This window comes from Salvelinus fontinalis, chromosome 32, assembly GCF_029448725.1.
Source record: "Salvelinus fontinalis isolate EN_2023a chromosome 32, ASM2944872v1, whole genome shotgun sequence".
Lineage (NCBI taxonomy): Eukaryota > Metazoa > Chordata > Actinopteri > Salmoniformes > Salmonidae > Salvelinus > Salvelinus fontinalis.
This window is the reverse complement of record NC_074696.1, coordinates 38,422,305-38,443,660: the sequence shown is the minus strand read 5'-3', so window position 1 is coordinate 38,443,660 and position 21,356 is coordinate 38,422,305. Positions and strand designations below refer to the sequence as shown.

Below are 21,356 nucleotides of genomic sequence, written 5' to 3'. Positions count from 1 at the left end.
TATTTTCACTGTGGTATTAAAATGGTATGTAGTGCTCGAGCTAATTATATAGGAAAAGGAAGATGTTAAGATAATGGGTATAATGCCAACCCAGAGATGGTGCTAGTGGGGCACCTATCTAGGATATATAAACAGGTGCATTATGAGTGTCTGATTAGGATGTCGTAACCTGTAACATGTAATACCTGAATAAAGGATTATGCTTGCATTTTACCAATCTCTCTGACGTGATTCATTCACATACTGTACATATACAGTTGACAACGTGTAAACTATGTTTATAGAAAATGTTTATTGAAAATATAAATGCATTTGCACAATGAACACTTGTCTCTCAAATACATTGTTACAGCAAATTTTACAGAGGTAAAGACAGTTTCAGGTTGGATATTTGACGGATATTCGCGCTTTCAAACCACTTGAGCCACAGACTCCAAATAAGTGTCATGATGTTGGAAAATTTGTGCACAACATTGCACAGTTCTTATTTCACGATTTGGACAATAAAACGTGGAAATGTGAGCAGCATTTTGTATTCCTAGTTGAATTAGTTAGGGAGCGTAAACAAAGTACCAACTTTTTTTACATTTGAATTTCAACAGCTCCTTGGTCATGTGACCTACTGACCTCAAACAGGGTTCAGAATGAACACTCAGTGGGCCTACACATTGCACACTCTTTAGTTTGTCCATTTTCATCTTACACGATTTTACGTGAATTTAGTCAACATTATAATTTCAATAGCTCCTTGGTGATGTGACCTACTGACCTCAAACAACTTTCAGAATGTCCATGGACTGGCGGAGACGGCGCCACGAGGCTTCCAGTGCGGTAACGCGACTGATCCCGGAGAAGCTGGCGGGAGCCCCGGGGAGAGTTCTCTTTTCTTTGTGAAGGGCAGGGCACCCTGGAATGGGTTCACCCCCGAGAAAGGGGCCCATGCCCTGGAAAGCATTGCGGTTCCGGCGGCATCCGGTGAGCTCTCGCTGGCCCTTGAAAATCCAGGGGAGAGGGTGTACATTTCAAGCCGGGCCGTATCCATATCCGCAGCAGGTCTCCAAGGTGAACAGCCTCTGGCATGTTTTAACAAGTAAGGGAAGTTGCACGCAGAAGGGTCAGGGGCCAGAGGCCAGACACAGAGTGTGAGAGAGCCCAGGCAGGTGGGTATAAGGCTTAAGACATTGGGCTCTGGATAGGTAGGGGGCTAGGTGGTGGTCGCCCATCCGCCCGGGCCCTTCCTCTGGTGGGACTGTGAGTCAGGTTGGGACTAGCTGTGGAAGTCAAAGGGTCACCAGGTGCACAAGAAGGCCTCCCCCAGAGAGTGTAGGCCAGGAGTCAGAAGTCACCAGGTCAATGCGGGCCTGCCTGGAGGTCAGGAAGGCCCCAGGGAGAAGGCCCAAGTGAATAGGTGTTTGAGTGACACTGTCCTTCAGGGGGGCAGAGCAGGGAAATGAATTGTGTGATTTGAAAATGGACAGACAAAAGGGTGTGCAATGTGTAGGCCCACTGAGTGGACATTCTGAACCTTGTTTGAGGTCAGTAGGTCACATGACCAAGGAGCTATTGAAATGAGAAAGTTAGAAAAATGTATGTACAAACGTGTGAGATGAAAATGGCCAAACTAAAAGGTGTGCAATATAGAAGGGTAGTCAGTGGACATTATGAACCTTGCTTGAGTCCAGTGGGTCACATGACCAAGGAACTATTGAAATTAGAAACATTGAAAAACATTGAAAATTAATGTAAAATCGTGTGAGATGAAAATGGACAAACAAAAGTTTGTGCTACATATAAGGCTACCCGGTGGAAGTTCTGACAGCAGTTTGTGGGTTGTAGGTCACATGACCAAGGAGCTATTGACATTTGAACGTTTGAAAAATGTACTAAGGAGCTATTGAAATGTGAAACTTAAAAAATATATTGTAAAATCTCATGAGATGCAAATTGACAAACAAAAGGGTGTGCAATGTGTAGGCCCACTGAGTGTACATTCTGAACCTTGTTTGAGGTCAGTAGGTCACATGACCAAGGTGCTATTGAATTTCAAAAATGTAAATAAATAATTTAAAATAGTGCGAGATGTAAATCGACACAAAAAAATGGTGTGCAATGTGTGTCTATGCCATCGGGTTAGCTAGAATCAGTAATGAAAGTTTTAGGAGTAATGGTTAAAGAGCTATTGAAATATGAGGTCCCTAACTGCTGATAGTGGACGTAAGGAAGACTACAGGCGAATATCCGTCGAATATCCAACCGGAGTCTGTTTTTACCTCGGTGCGAATATTTGCCATTTTAGCAGTGACATTAAATCAAGAACAAGATAAAACCAGCTAAAACGAGTCACTTACGATTCCCAACATGGCAGTTTCTTGTCATTGTTGATAGCTATCTGCAAATCCAGAATCACAACTCACGGACTTCTGCCACTTTGAACCGTGTGCATCGTTTTCGTGACGTCAGCTAACCCATCTATACACTGTTGGAATATCACGCGAGAAGAATGAGTAAGCCTCACAAATAAAGAGCGAAGCTCTTGGTAATTATTCAGACCATAGGCCTAATAAAACATTCGTTTTCTATTATATTGAAATCAACATAAAGATGCTCACTTACATAGTGCCCCATTATTCCCAATATAAAAGAAGTTTGGACAATAACAGGCAAAAAATACTTTTGAAATGTTGGTTGGAGTAACATGGCACAAGCATTTTATGTTGCAGCATCAATGTCAACTGAAGACATTCAGTTGACGGTGTTGCACCAGGTTGTGCCCTTTCATCATACTGATCAGTTAATAAAGGTTGTGCCGGTATTTAGACAATGAGCAATTTCCTTGTGTAATGTATCCATTCCTCATTGCAAATCCGAACTTTCGCCTCATTCAGTTTGATGTAACAAGCATTCGGCAGTCTTTCCGGCAACTCTCGTGGTCAGTTGCATCATATAGGCTAGGGGAGCGTTTACGGTTTTATTCGAACTACTTCATTTTGTAGCTTCTGTTTAAATCGCGTGTGTTTTAAGCAACACACATGCCAATCACTGTTCAACCATAGGTACACAGGTCTGTTGTATACACTGTTTCCCACCCATGCTATGACGGGTTAGAAAGAAGAAAATAGTGGTATCCTTTAGATTAGTGTGTCCATCGGTCGTGGATAGGGCAATCAATAAAGGGTACCAAGAGCATCATTTTTAAAAAGTAATTATTATCCTCAGTTCATCAAAATACCATAACTATTGTTCACATTTTTACCCCAAAAATATAGATGAACTACACACATGGTGGGGTGACAACAGAGGCCGAGAGCGAGTGGCATTTGAGAACATCACCTGCAATGTAACAATTTATGAACAATAATTGTTTCATTCTGCTTGTTCATGTTGACTGAATAACCCTGAGTCATGGGCTACTGTTACTATTCTCACACTGAGTCACGAGATTTCTGACAGCCATGTGACGTGATACCCAATACAGTTATTCAATTTCAGTCCCACTGCTTGAGAACAATATACGGGAGGCAATTTATGCAGCATATATATAAACCTAATTGTCGAACAGGCTACACATATTCTACAACTTCAACCATTTAAACAAATATTAGATGGAGGAATAGCTCGAACGGAAGAGCATACAAATGGATGGATCCTGATCAGTATCGCGGACGGTGCCAGGCGCGTGATACATTGCTTTGGTACTGGGGCAGCGTTGCATCAGCAGCATCCGTCATCAGCTGATCACTCTCAAGGTCTCCTTCGCAGAGCATCATGGGGAGGACACTGGAACCGCTGGTTCTATCCGGGGACCGCTACATCCCCTACAACTAAACCAACGTTGGTTCAACATCAGCACCATAATAGGAGACCCACGCCAAAAAGAGGTCACGCAGAGAGCATCTCGTTTTTCATAGGTTGATGGGAACTGAACTAACTCCTCAAAGGGAAACGTGCGGATGGTCGCGCATCCACTCCACAAGCCTGAGCTATATGAAACGAATAACGAAGACATTTGCAAGGGACTTTGTTTTAGTAGTATCCTACCCCATTGGTGCCAGTTGAATCCTGGAGGGCGGGAGAGGAATAGCACGACTGGTCACGACAGGTGAATTGCGGTAAATTGCTTTATTTATACTATTATGTGACATATCTAGGGCATTGCTGACACACCGTCTGTATAAAATATTGATTAGGAGGTCAAGAAGTAGTGCCTTTATAGTAGCTTTTGACCGTTTAAGAAGTGTGGGAATTACTCTATTTGACCGCAAAGTCTACGTTTTGCATTTCATAGAATAGTGATTTTTATAGCGAAGTATATGTATATTGTTTTTGCTGCCATCGGATTCCTCTATTAGCTCAATACGCACTGGGCATACAACAAATCAATTGAATAGTATCGTAAACAAATGAAGACATTGCAATCTATTAAGACGTTAGAAAGTAGGCTGTCAGGATATAAAATGATTAAACTTGTTATTTTAGGGCTACTTCAGTTCAATTCATAAAAACAGCAGGGCAACGTTTGTTTACAACTGTGATCAGATTCAGCACCAAGGACAACGTCTTATCAGTTCCTTATTTGCAGGCTGCAGCTTTCAAGACTGTGCGTGCTTTTCCACCTGAAGATCTTTTCTCTTGTCCTCCTGTCCTGTTTGTCATCTTCTCATCAAGAGCTGCTATTTGTTAGTGAATATCTATCTATTCACTGAAGATGGTGGAGGAGGAGGTAAGTTCTGCTCCCTAATTCAATCCTGTAGACAGAGTAGTAATCTATGCTGCTGTTATTATATGCTTACCATACACTACCCACACGTACTATACTTTGACCATACAATGTGTGGCCCCTCAAAAGGTCCCTAAACCTTTGCATTCCTACAATCCATCAAATTATTTCCAATTCTGTTGCATGCAATCAGAATGTCATATGACTGTTCAAAACCTACTTCATGGTGGTGGGCGTTGTACTGTATGATGCTGTATATCAGTGAGTCATGCTCATGGTCTATGCTGAGCTTCCATGAGCCATACAGCACCTTCCGAAAGTACGCACACCCCTTGACTTTTTCCACATTTTGTTGTGTTACAGCCTGAATTTAAAATGGATTAAATTGAGATTTTGTGTCACTGGCCTACACAAAATACCCTATAATTTACAAATGAATAAAGCATGAAAGGCTGAAATGTCTTGAGTGAATAAGTATTCAAGCCCTTTATTATGACAAGTCTAAATAAGTTCAATGCGCTTAACTAGACACATAATGCGTGGCATGGACTCACTCTGTGTGCAATAATAGTGTTTAGCATGATTTTTGAATGACCACCTCATCTCTGTACACCACACACGCAATTATCTGCAAGGTCCCTCAGTCGAGCAGTGCATTTCAAACACAGATTCAACCACAAAGACCAGTGAGGTTTTCCAATGCCTCGCAATGAAGGGCACCTATTGGGAGATGGGTAAAAAATAAAAATCAGACATTGAATATCACAGAATATTCTAAACATGCATCCTGTTTGCAACAAAGCACTAGTAAAACAACAACCAACTTGACAGAGCTTGAACAATTGGTAAATATTGTATAATCCAGGTGTGCAAAGCTCTTAGAGACGTACGCAGAAAGACTCCAAGCTGCCAGATTCTAAAAATGTATTGTGTCAGGGGTGTGAACACTTATGTGAATTAGATATTTGTGTGTTTATAAAAACATGTTTTCACTTTGTCGTTAGGGGGTTTTGTGTGTAGATGGGCGAAGAAAAACAACTATTTAAAATTCAGGCTGTAGCAAAATGTGGAATAAGTCAAGGGGTATGAATACTTTGTGAAGGCACTGTAGGATTGGACAGTTAGATTACTGTTCTCTGAATAATAGGTTCCAGAATGAGCTTTTAGGTAATGGACGTTTATCGTGCAATAGGCTATGGCATACACTTCTAATCATTCATCTCTGCTATTGACATAATGAAATAACCCAAGGCCATTTGGATCTCAACCTATGTTGTGGTTTTGAATATATAGCCAAAGCTAATCAACTCATCAATACAATTTGGCCTCAGCGTCCTTCAGTACATGAATGGGTTTGATTGATTCTCTCACAGTAGGTTAATGAGATAAGAATGAACGGTTCAGTGAATGGCTCAAAAATAATTAGGCCAGAATCGTTGTTGTATAGAGAGAGAGAGAGAGAGAGAGAGAGAGAGAGAGAGTATTTTCCCTCCCACAATGCATTGGTGCAAGGAGCAGCAATGCCATGTTTTATCGCTGTGTGTTTTGGTCTATTTTAGCGAGTGTCAATTTAACAGTCACCTTCAGGCAGTTGTTATGAAAATGAGGACGAGACAGAAATACTCCTGGAGCGAGGGAGTTATGGAAGAAGTCGTGTGTCCATCATTATAAACAGGGAGGGGGAAAAATAGGAGGAAATAGATGCAGTCTGGGATGGGGTTATGAAATAAGTAGTGTGTTACATCATTAGAAAAGAGAGGGATGGGAACAAAAAGAGGAAAAGAGAGATGGAGCCCTGAGACAGAATCGGAGTGTACAGTTCACTAAGGTCAGATGAATAAGTTCCACTTCTGTGACTCTGAAAAGGACTATTATCCTGTTGAATTCTTATTTTTATCTGAGTGTTGCTCACTTTGCAAACAACCCAGTTACTAGGCTACTAGCACAACGTTACATCGTACACATACCTGAAGGTATGACCGTGTGTAATCGTGAAATATGTTTTTAAATCAAGTACAGCATTTGGCCGGGCTGAAAAGGAAGACCTCTTTAACACAGTCCTTATCCCAACTCTTTCAATATTGATACAATTCTTGTACAAACCAGGATAATTTTACCAATTTTGAATGCATCTCAAGGCTGCTTATTTCTACTGAGTCATTGTGACTTTACAGGCGGCGAAGGGGGGAAGAGAGAAGGGGAGTGGCGGAAGGTGAACTTCAGGATATAAACAGAGTGAGAGGAGGGAGGGAAGAGAGAGAGAGGGATGGATGGATGGAGGGAGGGACTGGGTTTGGCGGAGGCCATAGTGTTTCGCCCGTTTGTTTACAGTGTGTTAAAATAGCACAGACTGTCACATTGTACGTTTTTGCAGACACATGCCTTGTCTTGTGACACATCCCTGCCTACTTCAGTTTCTATTTTTCATTGGGATTTCCGGATGGTTCCTCTATTCCTCTATTGACTGGAGCCATCACTTTGGGAGACCTTCCCGTCCAAACACAGGCATACAAAACACAGAAAATACAGTATATGTCATCTAAATATGTTTGGAAATCTGTCATACGGTGGAAGAGAAAATGTAATTCAGTAGGAGAAGAGATGAAAGGGCAATGTTTATAATGGACCAGAATTGCATCATTCAACTATAGTTAGATGTAAGGTGATGTAAAGATCAAATCAATTATACTGATGTCAAGAACATTTGCGATCTTATATTTCAATGCATTCAAAATTTGGGGGCGTTAATAGCGTTTCCTACACAAGTCCCTTACGTCTCTGTCATCTCTTCTCGCACAAACTGAGGCTCCCATACGGCCTCAACACCGCCTCAACCACGAGCTCTAAAGGTGGACCAAAGGGCACCTAAGCCGCGAGGAAAGGTCATTCCAGTATCAAATAACCTCTAACAATATGCCTTCTCAGCAGTGTCTCTGCATAGTGTTCCGTATTACTGGATTCAGCAGAAAAGACCCAGAGCTTGATTTATGTGGCCTTCAACGAGTTTCATTTGAGAACTGGCTACAGGGTCAATTAAGGATACAGTCAAATGTAAATAGCCTACATTTTGGGATCCAGCATATAGCCATATGTATATGCATACGACTATAAAGTGGTCTGCTAATGTTATAATGTATCTAGCAGATCTCAGCATGTCTTTAAAGACTCGTGAAATACCTTTTGTATGGAAATGTGCCCGAGTGACCCCTCTCCATGAAGGCCTGTCACGTTCCTGACCTGTTTTCCTTTGTTTTGTATTCATTTTAGTTGGTCAGGGCGTGAGTTGGGTGGGTTTGTCTATGTTTGTATTTCTATGTGGGGTTTTGTGTTCGGCCTGGTATGATTCTCAATTAGAGACAGGTGTGTATTGTTTGTCTCTAATTGAGAGTCATACAAAGGCAGCCAGGGTTTCACTGGTGTTTTGTGGGTGTTTGTTCCTGTGTCCTCACAGGACAGTTGAAGGTTAGTCTCATTTGTTGTTTTGTAGTTTTGTAGTGTATTGTTTTGCTGTTTTCCATTAAAAGATGGCTTATTTCCCTCAATCCGCATCTTGGTCCTATCCATGCTCCTCCTCGTCTAAGGGGGAGAACAACAATGACTGCCTTTACAAGGCCGAAACTCCTTAGACCCAAATAACTATAGATCTATATCAGTAACCTGTTCAATAGAAAAATTCTATGAGAGATTAATATTTTCCCAAATGTATCAGTACCTAGATTAATTGAATTTCACACGTTGTATCTGTCTTTAGACCTACCCATTCCACTACTACAGCATTAGTGAAACATACAAATGATATAAATTCTTAATCTGACCAAGGAAAACTAACTGGTGCCATCTTTATGATTTATCAAAACCATTTGATTTAGTTGATCATCTTACTAGGAAAACTTAAAAACATTGGTTCCACTAACAGGTCACTAAACGGGTTCAATGCGTATCTCAGCAATAGAAAACAATGTGTTTTCATGGAAGGACACAAAGACCCAACTGACTGACTGGAATCATTTACCTATAGAAATTAGGGCATTAAAATAACACAGTGAATTTAAGAAAGCCCTATTTCAAATGTTAAGAGCAAACTGTTTTGGGTTTTTAACTAATAGAAACATCACCATGTGAAAATATTTGTAAGTATGTACAGGACCATTCAAAAGTTTGGACACACCTACTCATTCCAGGGTTTTTCTCTTTTTTTTCTATTTTCTACATTGTAGAATAATAGTGAAGACATCAAAACTTTGAAATAACACATATGGAATCATGTAGTAACCAAAAAAGTGTTAAACAAATCAAAATATATTTTATATTTGAGATTCTTCAAAGTAGCCACCCTTTGCCTTGATGACAGCTTTGCACACTCTTGGCATTCTCTCAACCAGCTTCATGAGGTAGTCACCTGGAATGCATTTCAATTCACAGGTGTGCCTTAATTTGTGGAATTTCTTTCCTTCTTAATGCGCTTAAGCCAATCAGTTGTGTTGTGACGAGGTATGGTTGGTATACAGAAGATCGCCCTATTTGGCAAAAGACCAAGTCCATATTATGGCAAGAACAGCTCAAATAAGAAAAGAGAAACAACAGTCCATCGTTACTTTAAGATGTGAAGGTCAGTCAATGCGTAAAATGTCAGTGCAGTCGCAAAACCATCAAGCGCTAGGATGAAACTGGCTCTCATGAGGACCGCCACAGGAATGGAAGACCCAGTTACTTCTGCTGCAGAGTATAAGTTCATTAGAGTTACCAGCCTCAGAAATTGCAGCCCAAATAAATGCTTCACAGAGTTCAAGTAAAAGACACATCTCAACATCAACTGTTCAGAGGAGACTACGAGAATCAGGCCTTCATGGTCTAATTGCTGCAAAGAAACCACTACTAAAGGACACCAATAATAAGAAGAGACTTGCTTGGGCCAAGAAACATGAGCAATGGACATTAGACTGGTGGAAATCTGTCCTTGGGCTGATGAGTTCAATTTTTTAAATTTTTGGTTCCAACCGCTGTGTCTTTGTGAGATGCAGAGTAGGTGAACGGGTGATCTCTGCATGTGTGGTGCGCACAGTGAAGCATGGAGGTAGAGGTGTGATGGTGTGGGGGTGCTTTGCTGCTGACACTGTCAGTGATTTATTTAGAATTCAAGGCACACTTAACCAGCATGGGTACCACAGCATTCTGCAGCGATACGCCATCCCATCTGGTTTGGGCTTAGTGGGACTATCATTTGTTTTTCAAGAGGACAATGACCCAACACACTTCCAGGCTGTGTAAAACCTAGTTGACCAAGAAGGAGAGTGATGGAGGGCTGCATCAGATGACCTGTCCTCCACAATCACCCAACCTCAACCCAATTGAGATGGTTTGGGATGAGTTGGACCGCAGAGTGAAGGAAAAGGAGCCAACAAGTGCTCAGCATATGTGGGAACTCCTTCAAGACTGTTGGAAAAGCATTCCAGATGAATCTGTTTGAGAGAATGCCAAGATTGTGCAAAGCTATCATCAAGGCAAAGGGTGGCTACTTTGAATATTCTCAAATATAAAATATGTTTTGATTTGTTTAACACTTTTTTGATTACTACATGATGTGTTATTTAATTGTTTTGATGTCTTCATTATTATTCTACAATGTAGAAAATATTACAAATAAAGAAAAACCCTGGAATGAGAAGGTGTGTCCAAACTTTTGACTGGGACTGTTTAAGAGGTTAACGCTGGCCAACACGGATTATTGTTGCATTAACTCTACACTGGTGCCAGTTTCTTTTGCCAAGTACACATTTTGCACAGGAATGACAAAAGCCCCATTGATGGAGGAGGGTAAAATCATTGGCATTGGCAACAGTCACGCAGTCCCATCCAACCTATAAGATCACAACTAAGCACATTTCATAACCCCAATCAAGGGCACTCCACTATTTGTGGCTCGATGGTGCTAAACATAGACCTTTCCTTCTAGCCTGACCCTAATTATCCTTGTTATGGTACCACAATAATAGACCTAACAGCTTTGGGATCTTTTTGGAACACCATATAAGTGTTATGCTGCCATCTGAACATTTCTCTGGAGGCACCAGTTGAGGGGGAGCGCGGTTCTACCTCTGTCTGTCTGTATGACTCATCCTCCTTCTACCGTGTTTGTTTAACACTTTTTTGGTTACTACATGATTCCATATGCGTTATTTCATAGTTTTGATGTCTTCACTATTATTTTACAATGTAGAAAATTGTAAAAAAATAAAGAAAACCCTTGAATTAGGTGTGTCCAAACTTTTGACTGGGACTGTATGTATGTGCAGTATATATTATAGGTACTGAATTGTATTCGTTGTATTAGTAGTTGTAGCAGTAGTCTTTAGTAGTTGTAAGCCTATTAGTAGTTGTATGCTGTTTTTTATGCTGTTAATGTAAGTTTTAGTTTTGTATTATTATTTCATTTCTATTGTTATTAGACAGTAGTTGCCATATTATTCTGTCTACTATGTATTGTTTATTTATTTTTATTTTTTATTTTTTTTTGGGGGGGGGGGGACACTTGAAAACAGGATGGTGCATCTCAAGAGATTTCATCCTGCAAACATTTTTATGAATAAATAGATATGCAGTGGTGGTAGAGGTTGAGAGTAGAGTCAAGGTGGTTTGGTGAACTACGCTCACCTGATGTGTAACCTCGTCTGAGACTTCAGGAAGTTTAGGCTTTACCTCAGTATTAATGCTGTATTAAGTCATGCAGGCTGCAGATGACAAGGGTTTGACACCAGGCCAGAGACATTATAATATCTTAACCTGTAATTCTGTTTGATGTCATTTGCATGTAGAACAGTACTAAAGCCTCTGCTCGGACAGTGTTTTAGTTTTACACTATAGGGGCTGCTTGATCAGAATGTACTGTCTTTAACCCAGGGGCACAACTTTGGTTTTAGAAGTGGGAGGGGCCAAAAAGGGAATAAAAATAAATAAAACAATTGGTCGAATAAACACTCCAAACAGCCTACCCGACTGCTCGGAGGCATCCACATGGTCCTAAAGCACACCATTGCCTTGTTTTGTAATACACACCGTTGCCTAGTTTTGTAATGATAAAACTTGGGCGGGTGGGGGGGCAAAAATGCAATTTCATTTCGCCCTGCATAAATCCCTAATAACACACACTCTTCCCATGCTGTCTCTAACAGAAAAAGCAGGTGACAGGATACCTCCTGTTCTCCCTGGCCACTGCAGTCATTGGCTCGCTGCAGTTTGGCTACAACACAGGGGTCATTAATGCACCGGAACAGGTTTGTAGGCTTATTTTGTGTTTTCTTATAACAGTGAAAGCATGTGTGGGATTTGGTTTTGTTCAACTTTACATTGTTTAATCACTTTCCATTATGCTTGTGGATATTGTACTACTGATTTGTATTTCACAGTGCTTCATCAAGTGTTAAATCAAGAGATTGTATCTTGGTAATGCTTTATCTCTGATATTTCTCTCTCTCCCTCCTCATTTGATTTCTTCTCTGTCTCTCTCTGTCTCTCTCTTGTCTCTCTCTGTCTCTCTCTGTCTCTCTCTGTCTCTCTCTGTCTCTCTCTGTCTCTCTGTCTCTCTCTGTCTCTCTCTGTCTCTCTCTGTCTCTCTCTGTCTCTCTCTCTCTCTCTCTGTCTCTCTCTACCTCTCTCTCTGTCTCTGTCTCTCTCTCTCTGTCTCTCAGAAACTGCGGGCCTTCTTCAATAACACATGGATGGAGAGGTATGCCGAGCCCATCAAACCAGGAACGTGCACCATTGTGTGGAGCTTGTCGGTGGCCATCTTTAGTGTGGGCGGCATGGTGGGCTCGTTCAGCGTCGGAGTGATGGCAGACAGATTTGGGAGGTGAGTGGTGACCTAGTATTCACCTGTTTCACCCCGATGCCAGTTTTCTAATGTTCACATTTTGGAAAAGGGTAGGAAGTGAAGTTTTCAATGCAAAAACCGAAAGGTTTGACATGTAAATTAAAAACCACTGCACCTTCACACTGTAACAATATTATTTGAGCCAGCATACTTATGTCAGCATACTTTTGTCAGTTGAGCCAGCATACTTTTGCCCATTGTCAGTCATCTGCCCTGATGAGAGAAAAAATATATATTTATTAGCTACCCACACGTATTGTCTATGCCAGAACAATCAGCTGTGAATAAGGTTTATTGAGCGGGGCGGCAGGTAGCCTAGTGGTTAGAGCATTGGACTTGTAACCGAAAGGTTGCAAGATCGAATCCCTGAGCTGACAAGGTAAAGATCTGTTGTTCTGCCCCTGAACAAGGCAGTTAACCTACTGTTCTTAGGCTGTCATTGAAAATAAGAATTTGTTCTTAACAGACTTGCCTAGTTAAATAAAGGTAAAACATTTTATTGACAGGTTTGGAATTTTTGTCCTTAGAAGTGAATTTGGTCACTCTTCAGTTCTGGTTCTCTGCCTTCCCTTGGTCTGTTTCTGCCTCTGCTACGCTGCAGGAACCAATGAGGCTCCAAGGAATCAGTGGAGAGTGGTTAGAACGGTTGCTCTGTTTCCTCCTCCCTCTACTTCTCACTCTCCCTCCCTCTTAACCTTTCTCTGTCTATCTCTTACTCTGTGCAACACTTTGTCTCTGAAGCCTCCAATCTGTGTGTGTGTGTCTCGGGTGTATTTGGATAAAGGAAATTGTCCATGTTCCTGGTCAACATCCTGGCTGTGATCGGAGGCCTTCTCATGGGTTTCTCCACCATTTGCTCCTCCTATGAGATGGTCATCGCTGGACGCCTCGTCATTGGCCTCTTCTGCGGCCTCTTTACCGGCCTTACGCCCATGTATGTGGGGGAGCTGTCCCCCACCCCTCTCCGGGGCGCCTTCGGCACCTTGCACCAGCTGGGCGTAGTGATTGGCATCCTGGTGGCTCAGGTCGGTCCTCGACGGCAGCCATCTTGATTTTCTGTCCTTGAACATAGGAATAGTCTTAACACGTACATTATCATACCATGTCTTTGCTTATGATACTGGGAATAAAGTCCCCATATAAGAATATTCTGTTTAATGTGTGGGAGTATTGTTTTATGCAGTGATGTAGTTAAAAAAAAATGGTGGGTCAACAACCATGATTGCCGTTCGCGGAGAATAAAATTACGCTCCCTATATTTTCAATGCATTTTCCTGCGAAAGGCGGGTAAATGCTTGTGTAAAATAAAAAAGGTGCCTAAACGGCGTTCACTTCCGTTTACCCTCCGCTACACCACTGCTTATATGATTAAGTTGTAACCGGCAGACATTCTGATTTACTTATCTCTTAACATTGGAGTAATATCTTTTTCTAATTATTTTCTCATTATTCAAATTATTTAATGAGTATTAAATTAGTTTTTAACGAGCGACTACATCTTGCTCTAGGAATACAATTAGTAATAGTCCTCCCCTTCATTTTCACCCACACGCTGTCATGAAACCTTCTCCATTTGAATCCCTTTATAGAACTGCCACTTCCATTCCATGCCATCAATGGATTGGTGTATTGTTGAATCCTATCTACCATAGTGTGTATCCATCCCATCAGTGCTTCCAATCCCATCAATGTACAGCATATTCCATTCATGTTTGCATGTAAGCTGTGAATGAAACATTACTGGTAGTAAAGTTAATCCTACCTAAACCTCTCTGTGTTGTAGATCTTTGGCTTGGAGTCTCTGCTGGGGTCGGACAAGCTGTGGCCTCTGCTGCTGGCTCTGACGGTCATCCCGGCCGTGGTGCAGTGTATCCTGCTGCCCTTCTGTCCCGAGAGCCCCCGCTTCCTCCTCATCAACCAGAACAAGGAGGAGCAGGCCCGCAAAGGTGGGTGCTCCAAACCATAGAAACCAGCAACGTGTTGGGGTTCGAGGTGCTTTGTACATTCTAGTAATTATATTTCTATGCTCCAAATGCAGTCATTTACTCTGGTTCATCAGGAACTCTGATTTGTCAGGAAGATAAGTGGAAAGGCTTCATTTCACACTCCTATTTTAGCTTGTATGTACCTGGTATTGTATCTATTTGCCGAGAAATTATGTAGTAAAATTGTGTAATTTGGTGAGTGGTACTTAGACGCAAGTACCAACATACACAACAAACCATACACTCAGTGGCCACTTCATTAGGTACCCGTACACGACCCCATTCACAAAAAGTCACGTGGCTGTGGCTTGCTATATAAAGCAGGCAGACAGGCATCAAGGCATTCAGTTAATGTTCGATTGAACGTTAGAATGTGCAAAACAAGTGACCTAAGCGACTTTGAGCGTGGTATGATCATCAGTGACAGGCGCACCGGTTCCAGTATCTCAGAAACGTCCGACCTCCTGAGCTTTTCATGCAGAACAGTGTCTAGGGTTTACCGAGAATGGTGCGACAAACAAAACATCCGGTCTGCGGCAGTCCTGTGGGGAAAAACAGCTGGTTGTTGAGAGTTCAAAGGAGATTGGCAATAATCGTGCAAACTAACAGGCGGGCCACAAACAGGCAAACAATGGCACAGTACAACAGTGGTGTGCAGAACAGTATCCCAGAATGCACAACACTGGACAATTGAGGAGTGGATAAACATTGGCTTGTCAGATGAATCCCGGTTCCTGTTGCGTCATGCTGATGGCAGAGTTGGGATTTGGAGTAAGCAGCATGAGTCCATGGACCCATCCTGCCTGGTGTCAACGGTACAGGCTGGTGGTGGTGGTGTAATGGTGTGGGGGATGTTTTCCTGGCGCACGTTAGGTTCCTTGATACCAATTGAGCAACGTTTCCATGCCCCAAAGAGGCTGTTCTGGAGGCAAAGGGGGGTCCGACCTGGTACTAGATGGATGTACCTAATAATTAATTCAGTTAGAGCCCTCAATGTACATTAAATACCATTGAATGGTGTGAATTGTGCATGCCAAACATAGGCCTGTGGCGTTATTGCCCTTCCTCTGACTGGGCATGAGATTAATGCATACACTGACAGGCCAAGACAAACCAGGCGAGCCTAGAAAAGAGTCCTCGGTCAACAGCAGGTTATGGCATCGGTCCCTACTGTAGTTCACACCGTGGGGGTCAACTGAGTTCATGTCCTAGTCTCCTTCACACAGTTTTTTCAAACACACTGCTTTTGTGTATTTAAAAAATTAAAAAGGAAAAAAAAAATATGTGATTGATAACGTTATGCAAGAACTGGCACGACCATGGACAGCTACTGAACAAACAACTACAACGCAGGCAGGTTTTAATGTTGGTGCTACGATCGCTAGTCTGCTTGACAATATACTCAACTAATGTTTTAAAGGTCCAATGCAGGCATTTAATAGAAAAACAATTTGTCTCCCCAATTGGTAGTTACAGTCTTGTCCCATCGCTGCAAATCCCGTATTCGGGAGAGGAAAAGGTCGAGAGCCATGCGTCCTCCGAAACACGATCCCGCCAAGCCACACTGCTCACTTAACGGGAAGTCAGCCGCACCAATGTGTCAGAGGAAACACCCTGCAGCTGGCGACCGAAGCCAGCGTGCATTCGCCCAGCCGCCACAAGGAATCGCTAGAGCGCGATGGGACAAGGACATCCCAGCCGGCCAAATCCTCCGCTAGAACCGGACGGCGCTGGGCTAATTGTACTGTACACCGCCTCTTGGGTCTCCCGGCTGCGATCAAACCCAAATCTGTTGTGACGCCGCTGAATTACTCGGGAGGCCCCCAATGCAGCCATTTTATATCAATATCAAATCATTTCTTGGTAACCATTTAAGTACCTTACTGTGATAGTTTTAAATTAAAACGGTCAAAAAGAAACAAAAATAGCTTCTTAGCAAACAGCAATTTCTCAGCAATCATTTTGTTACGACTGTTTGGGAGTGGTCTGAGTGGGGAGAGGAAACTTGAAACGAGCTTTTATTGGCATAGAGGTTTGGAACTCTCTTTCTTATTGGTCTATTAACTAATAGTGATGTCGCCAGGCAGACCAAAACTCAATCCCACCCAAACAGCCTGAAATTCCAGGCATTTTTTTCTAACAGCTCTTACACTAAAAGGGCATTACACATTATAGTGTGGAAATATATATAAAACACAGGAAAATCACATTTTTGACTGCACTGGGCCTTTATAAATGTTTTATGCACGTAACATATTTCAATATTTTCTTGATCATATTGTCATTGGTTGACTTTCTACTTTCTACTAATTATTTCACAAATACATTCTCTCCTTTTACAACTTGTATGTCCTTTACTCTCCATTGTAGTGTCACTTATCTGTCCCTCTCAATCCACCATTTTCTCCCCCCAGCCCTGGTGCGTCTGCGTGGCACAGAGGATGTGAGTAAAGACATGCAGGAGATGAAGGAGGAGAGTTCCAAAATGGCCATGGAGAAGAAAGTGACCATCCTCGAGCTGTTCCGCACCGCAGCCTATCGGCAGCCGCTCCTCATTGCCGTCATGCTCCACCTCTCCCAGCAGCTCTCCGGAATCAATGCTGTGAGTGAACTATGACTCCCAGGGGGCCACAGTACAAACACATTCTAATTCGTTTTAAGTGTCACCAAGGATATCTCAGAGGACAGCCTAACAATACAGGGCCTTATTCACTAGGCACGAAACAACTAAAAAAGGCAGAGACAGAGACTATGTGCTACGGTGTGCCCTTATGAAGATGACCCGGCCTTCATACAGAGAGAAACTGCAGCTGCCTATGCATAGTTGAATGGCAGGTGCATTCAACCTGCCTTAAATTCTCAATGATTGCATGTTTGGGAGATTTGTTTGTATTATTCGATGGTTTAAACATGATTTAACGGGCGTACGGCAACTCCATAGTGTAACAGTGGGATAAAAAGACAATTTTGATAAGATGTGGCTACCTATTCATAGATCATGGCTTTGCTGCAGATAAAGAACATAATCCTATTGTCTCCCTCCCCCAACCCTGTTCAGGTGTTCTACTATTCAACTGGTATCTTTGAGTCAGCCGGTGTCACCCAACCCATTTACGCCACTATTGGAGCAGGAGCTGTTAACACTGTCTTTACAGTGGTATCTGTAAGTATAACATGCTGCATGTATTACAGTATTGTTTATTGAGTTTTTATGTGTATGTAATGTATGTTTACTGTAAGGTAACTTCTTTCTCTGTCTTTGTCAGCTCTTCCTGGTCGAGAGGGTGGGACGAAGGACTTTGCATCTCGTCGGATTGGCCGGAATGGCCGTCAGTGCCCTGCTCATGACTATTGCCCTCCTGTTGGTGGGTGTCAGTTTCTATTGGTTGTCACTCAACATAACAAATATATCATTAATTACAGTAATTCAGTTTCATTGCTATTATTGATGATAATCTCCATCTCCTTTATCTCTATCTCCATCTCCCTCCCTCCCGCTTTCTTGCTTTCTTGCCCTCCCTCCCTCCCTCCCTCCCTCCCTCCCTCCCTCCCTCCCTCCCTCTCTCTCTGAGTAGAAGGGCTACTCATCTCTGAGCTACCTGAGCATCGGGGCAGTGTTTCTGTTTGTGGCCATGTTTGAGATGGGGCCTGGTCCTATCCCATGGTTCATAGTGGCAGAGCTCTTCTCCCAGGGTCCGCGGCCGGCCGCCATAGCCGTGGCCGGCTGCTGCAACTGGACCGCCAACTTCCTGGTGGGAGTCAGCTTCCCCAAACTGGAGGTGTGAGAGGTTTCTCTAGGTTTCCCATTAGGGGTGAATCCTAACTTCCACTTAAGTAAAAATTTCACATAGTCATACAGTGAATAATTAGAATAATTACTGACTTCCACTCTTTTTCTCTCTCTTTGTTTGTAATTCTGTAGGAGCTGTGTGGGCCTTACGTCTTTATCATCTTCATGATCTTACTCATCTTCTTCTTCATCTTCACCTTCATCAAAGTCCCAGAAACCAAGGGCAAGACCTTTGACGAGATCGCCCGCGAGTTTGGCGGAGCCCCCCTGCCCCCCACCACCTCTGTGGAAGCTCCTCCCACTAGTAGCAGTGTAACACTTCCTGCTTCGCCCATCAAGGAGAAGGTCCCATTGGTGGGGGCGGCAGCGGCAGAGGATAAGTCCATCTTAACTGCACAGGCGGGCTTGTAGAACCCTGCGTCGGGTCGAGGGTTAAATGTCAGGTGTTGGGGATCAGCAGGTTCAAAAACAGATTCAAGCTTAATTCTTTGGGAGTTCAGGTACATGGGGACGAGTGATTGAGGTGACGGGAAATACTTTTCGTGTACATGGAAAGCCACAACGCACACATATTTTGGTGGATTACGGTAGCTAGGATTTCTTTCTTTCATGTGTAATATCTTTTTTGAAGTGTTCTCAATTTATAGGTCAAAAGTAGTATTTCATTTTTTGGCCTTCTTTTACGGAGTGCATCATTTCAAGAGCAAAGTGTCAAAACAAACAACCTGAATAGTGTTTCTGGTTAATAGTAGTTTTAACAGTGAGACTGTAGATTGGGGTCAATTGCATTGGTTTGCTTTGTTGGTTTAGAAATAGCTTTTTTAAATAACCCAATAATCCCAGAATGATCATACTTACCATTTTTTTTTCAACAGATGTATTCGTGATCAAAATGATGTGCTTTTACCCTATATTCAATGTAAGAATCCACTGATAAAGAATCACATGTGGATGGTTGATGAAGTAAGATGCCTGTTGTGTTCAATGAGAGAGAGCACATCTGTCACTTTAACTCAAGCTGAACCGTATTAACCAAATAGAAATCAATTAAAACTCCACAATAGCTAATGTACTCTTTAAAAAGCGCTTTAAGGCAAATTAATCCACATAAGGAATAATTTGATAAATATTTACCTGAGGGAGTGCTTTTACAGCTAGCCTATTAGAAAAATACTTTAGGATAGCGTAGAATTGCATTTAACTATATTGACTAAGGGGACTGCAATAGAGGTTTCAAATGAAAAAGGATGAAACTTTATATAAAGGATGGGTAAGTTAATAAATATAATTATTTTGGATATTAGATTATAATAGATTATGATATGAGAAGAGATGTTATGAACTTGGATTCGATTAGAATCAGCCACAGAGCGCAAAGGACTCCAGCGATTTTCTCTGTGGTATTGAGTGCAATTTTGAATTGTTCTGCAGTGGGAGCATTCATTAAAAAAAAATGTTTTTATATAATTGTGACGGATGTCTATTCAATGTGGATTTGAAATACCACAATGGGAGTTTAGTTGTGACCAAATGTGAGGATTTGTGCAAAATTGCTTTTTAATTACTCTATTTTGTGACCATTTGTCTGACGATTACCATGTGGAACATTTTTAAAAATAGTAATTTATTTAAAGATTTCATTGTATAGATATAGTAGATAAATGTTTATTTTTTTGTGGTTGTGTAAATTATATGTAATAATTTTGATCCAAGGACATTCACTAGTTATTTTGCTTAGAAAGATGACTGGGTCATGGCTTTGTTCTGTATTAATATAATATATTGTGGATATATGATATGTGTTGCACTGGGAAAATACATTCCTTTGATGGTAGTGTTCAGTATTTGACCTCTACTCTTAAGAAAAAATGGTATTCAATGGCTGCATTCCCTCACTACTGTTAACAAGACTGCAATACTGTACTAACTGAAACATACCCAGCTACCATATGCACATTCACTTACTGTACACAGTTAGGAGAGTATTAATTTGTAAATGTGTATTTTCAGAAATAATATTTATATGTTGACTGCAGTGGTTGAATATGTGCTTGTTCTGACTTATGGGGTGCCCATCGTCCAATGAGTGAACAACTATTTAGGTTGTTTCCTAGTAATACGCTGAAGCATTGAGACACATTGCTCTATTAACTTTGTGGTTAAAGTATTATTTATGTCAAAATATACACTGGAAATAAAACCAGTTTCCATACCACTGCTCCACAACAGTTCTTCCCTCCCCCTCTTCCACTTGCCATCCACTTGCTTAGTATATACCTTATGGTGTCCTCAGTGTATGATGATTGTATCCTATATTGTCACAGAGATCTATTCCAATTGACTTCAGAAAACCATGTTGTTTTGAAATGTTTTACCCATGCTGTTGGTATTGCTATTATGTCGATTTTTTCCCCTGGCCTGTGATTCATGGCCTTCCGTTTGCTTTGAGTGATCGTGTTGATGAGTTCCGTGTTTCTGCTGCTTATTTGCGCCTCGTCTTCAGCCCCTTTCATCTAATGTGTACTGTATGTGTCTGTGAACACATTCTTCCTGCTTCCAAAGTCTTGTACTCTTATTCTCCACTAGGCACCAAACAAAGGGCATTTAAGCAATGTCTATAGTCTCTGCCATAAGCAATTGAAATGAAAGTGTATGAAATAATCAATGTTGGTATTGAATTAAAAAATATGGTCTAATTCATATTTCAAGATCATGTGAGGTACAGAAAAGCACACTTTTGAATCCATTTGATAATTGACTTGTATTGGGAAAATGTATCACACAAACCGTATACATCTGGCTATGTAAGGGCTTTTGAGACAATGAAACATTACAACAAACTAACAGCAATAATGCACCCTCATATGTTACATGTATTCGTTTCACTTATGTTTGTATATATGAATTCAATGTTAAATAAAATATCCCACATCTAACAAACACACAGACTTTGATACCTTCTGATACTATCGTTGGCAAGTGCAAAGTCAGCGTCTT

The 21,356-nt window shown here is 41.6% G+C and overlaps 1 protein-coding gene across 3 annotated transcripts; it reads left to right on the top strand.

Moving 5' to 3' along the window:
- The first annotated feature begins 3,458 nt into the window (after positions 1-3,458).
- LOC129831280 (solute carrier family 2, facilitated glucose transporter member 1-like) lies at positions 3,459-21,301 on the top strand. Of its 3 annotated transcripts, none has more exons than XM_055894529.1 (11): positions 3,459-4,109; positions 4,666-4,720; positions 11,887-11,988; positions 12,403-12,563; positions 13,369-13,609; positions 14,368-14,530; positions 16,984-17,171; positions 17,628-17,732; positions 17,836-17,934; positions 18,145-18,348; positions 18,492-21,301. In XM_055894529.1, the coding sequence occupies exons 2-11, from the start codon at positions 4,706-4,708 to the stop codon at positions 18,768-18,770; spliced, it is 1,557 nt and encodes a 518-aa protein (XP_055750504.1). In that variant the 5' UTR covers positions 3,459-4,109; positions 4,666-4,705; the 3' UTR covers positions 18,771-21,301. The 3 variants fall into 3 exon arrangements, with proteins under 3 accessions (XP_055750504.1, XP_055750503.1, XP_055750501.1); XM_055894528.1 differs by having other exon boundaries at positions 3,460-4,099; positions 4,580-4,720; XM_055894526.1 differs by having other exon boundaries at positions 3,460-4,109; positions 4,580-4,720.
- Positions 21,302-21,356: the final 55 nt, after the last annotated feature.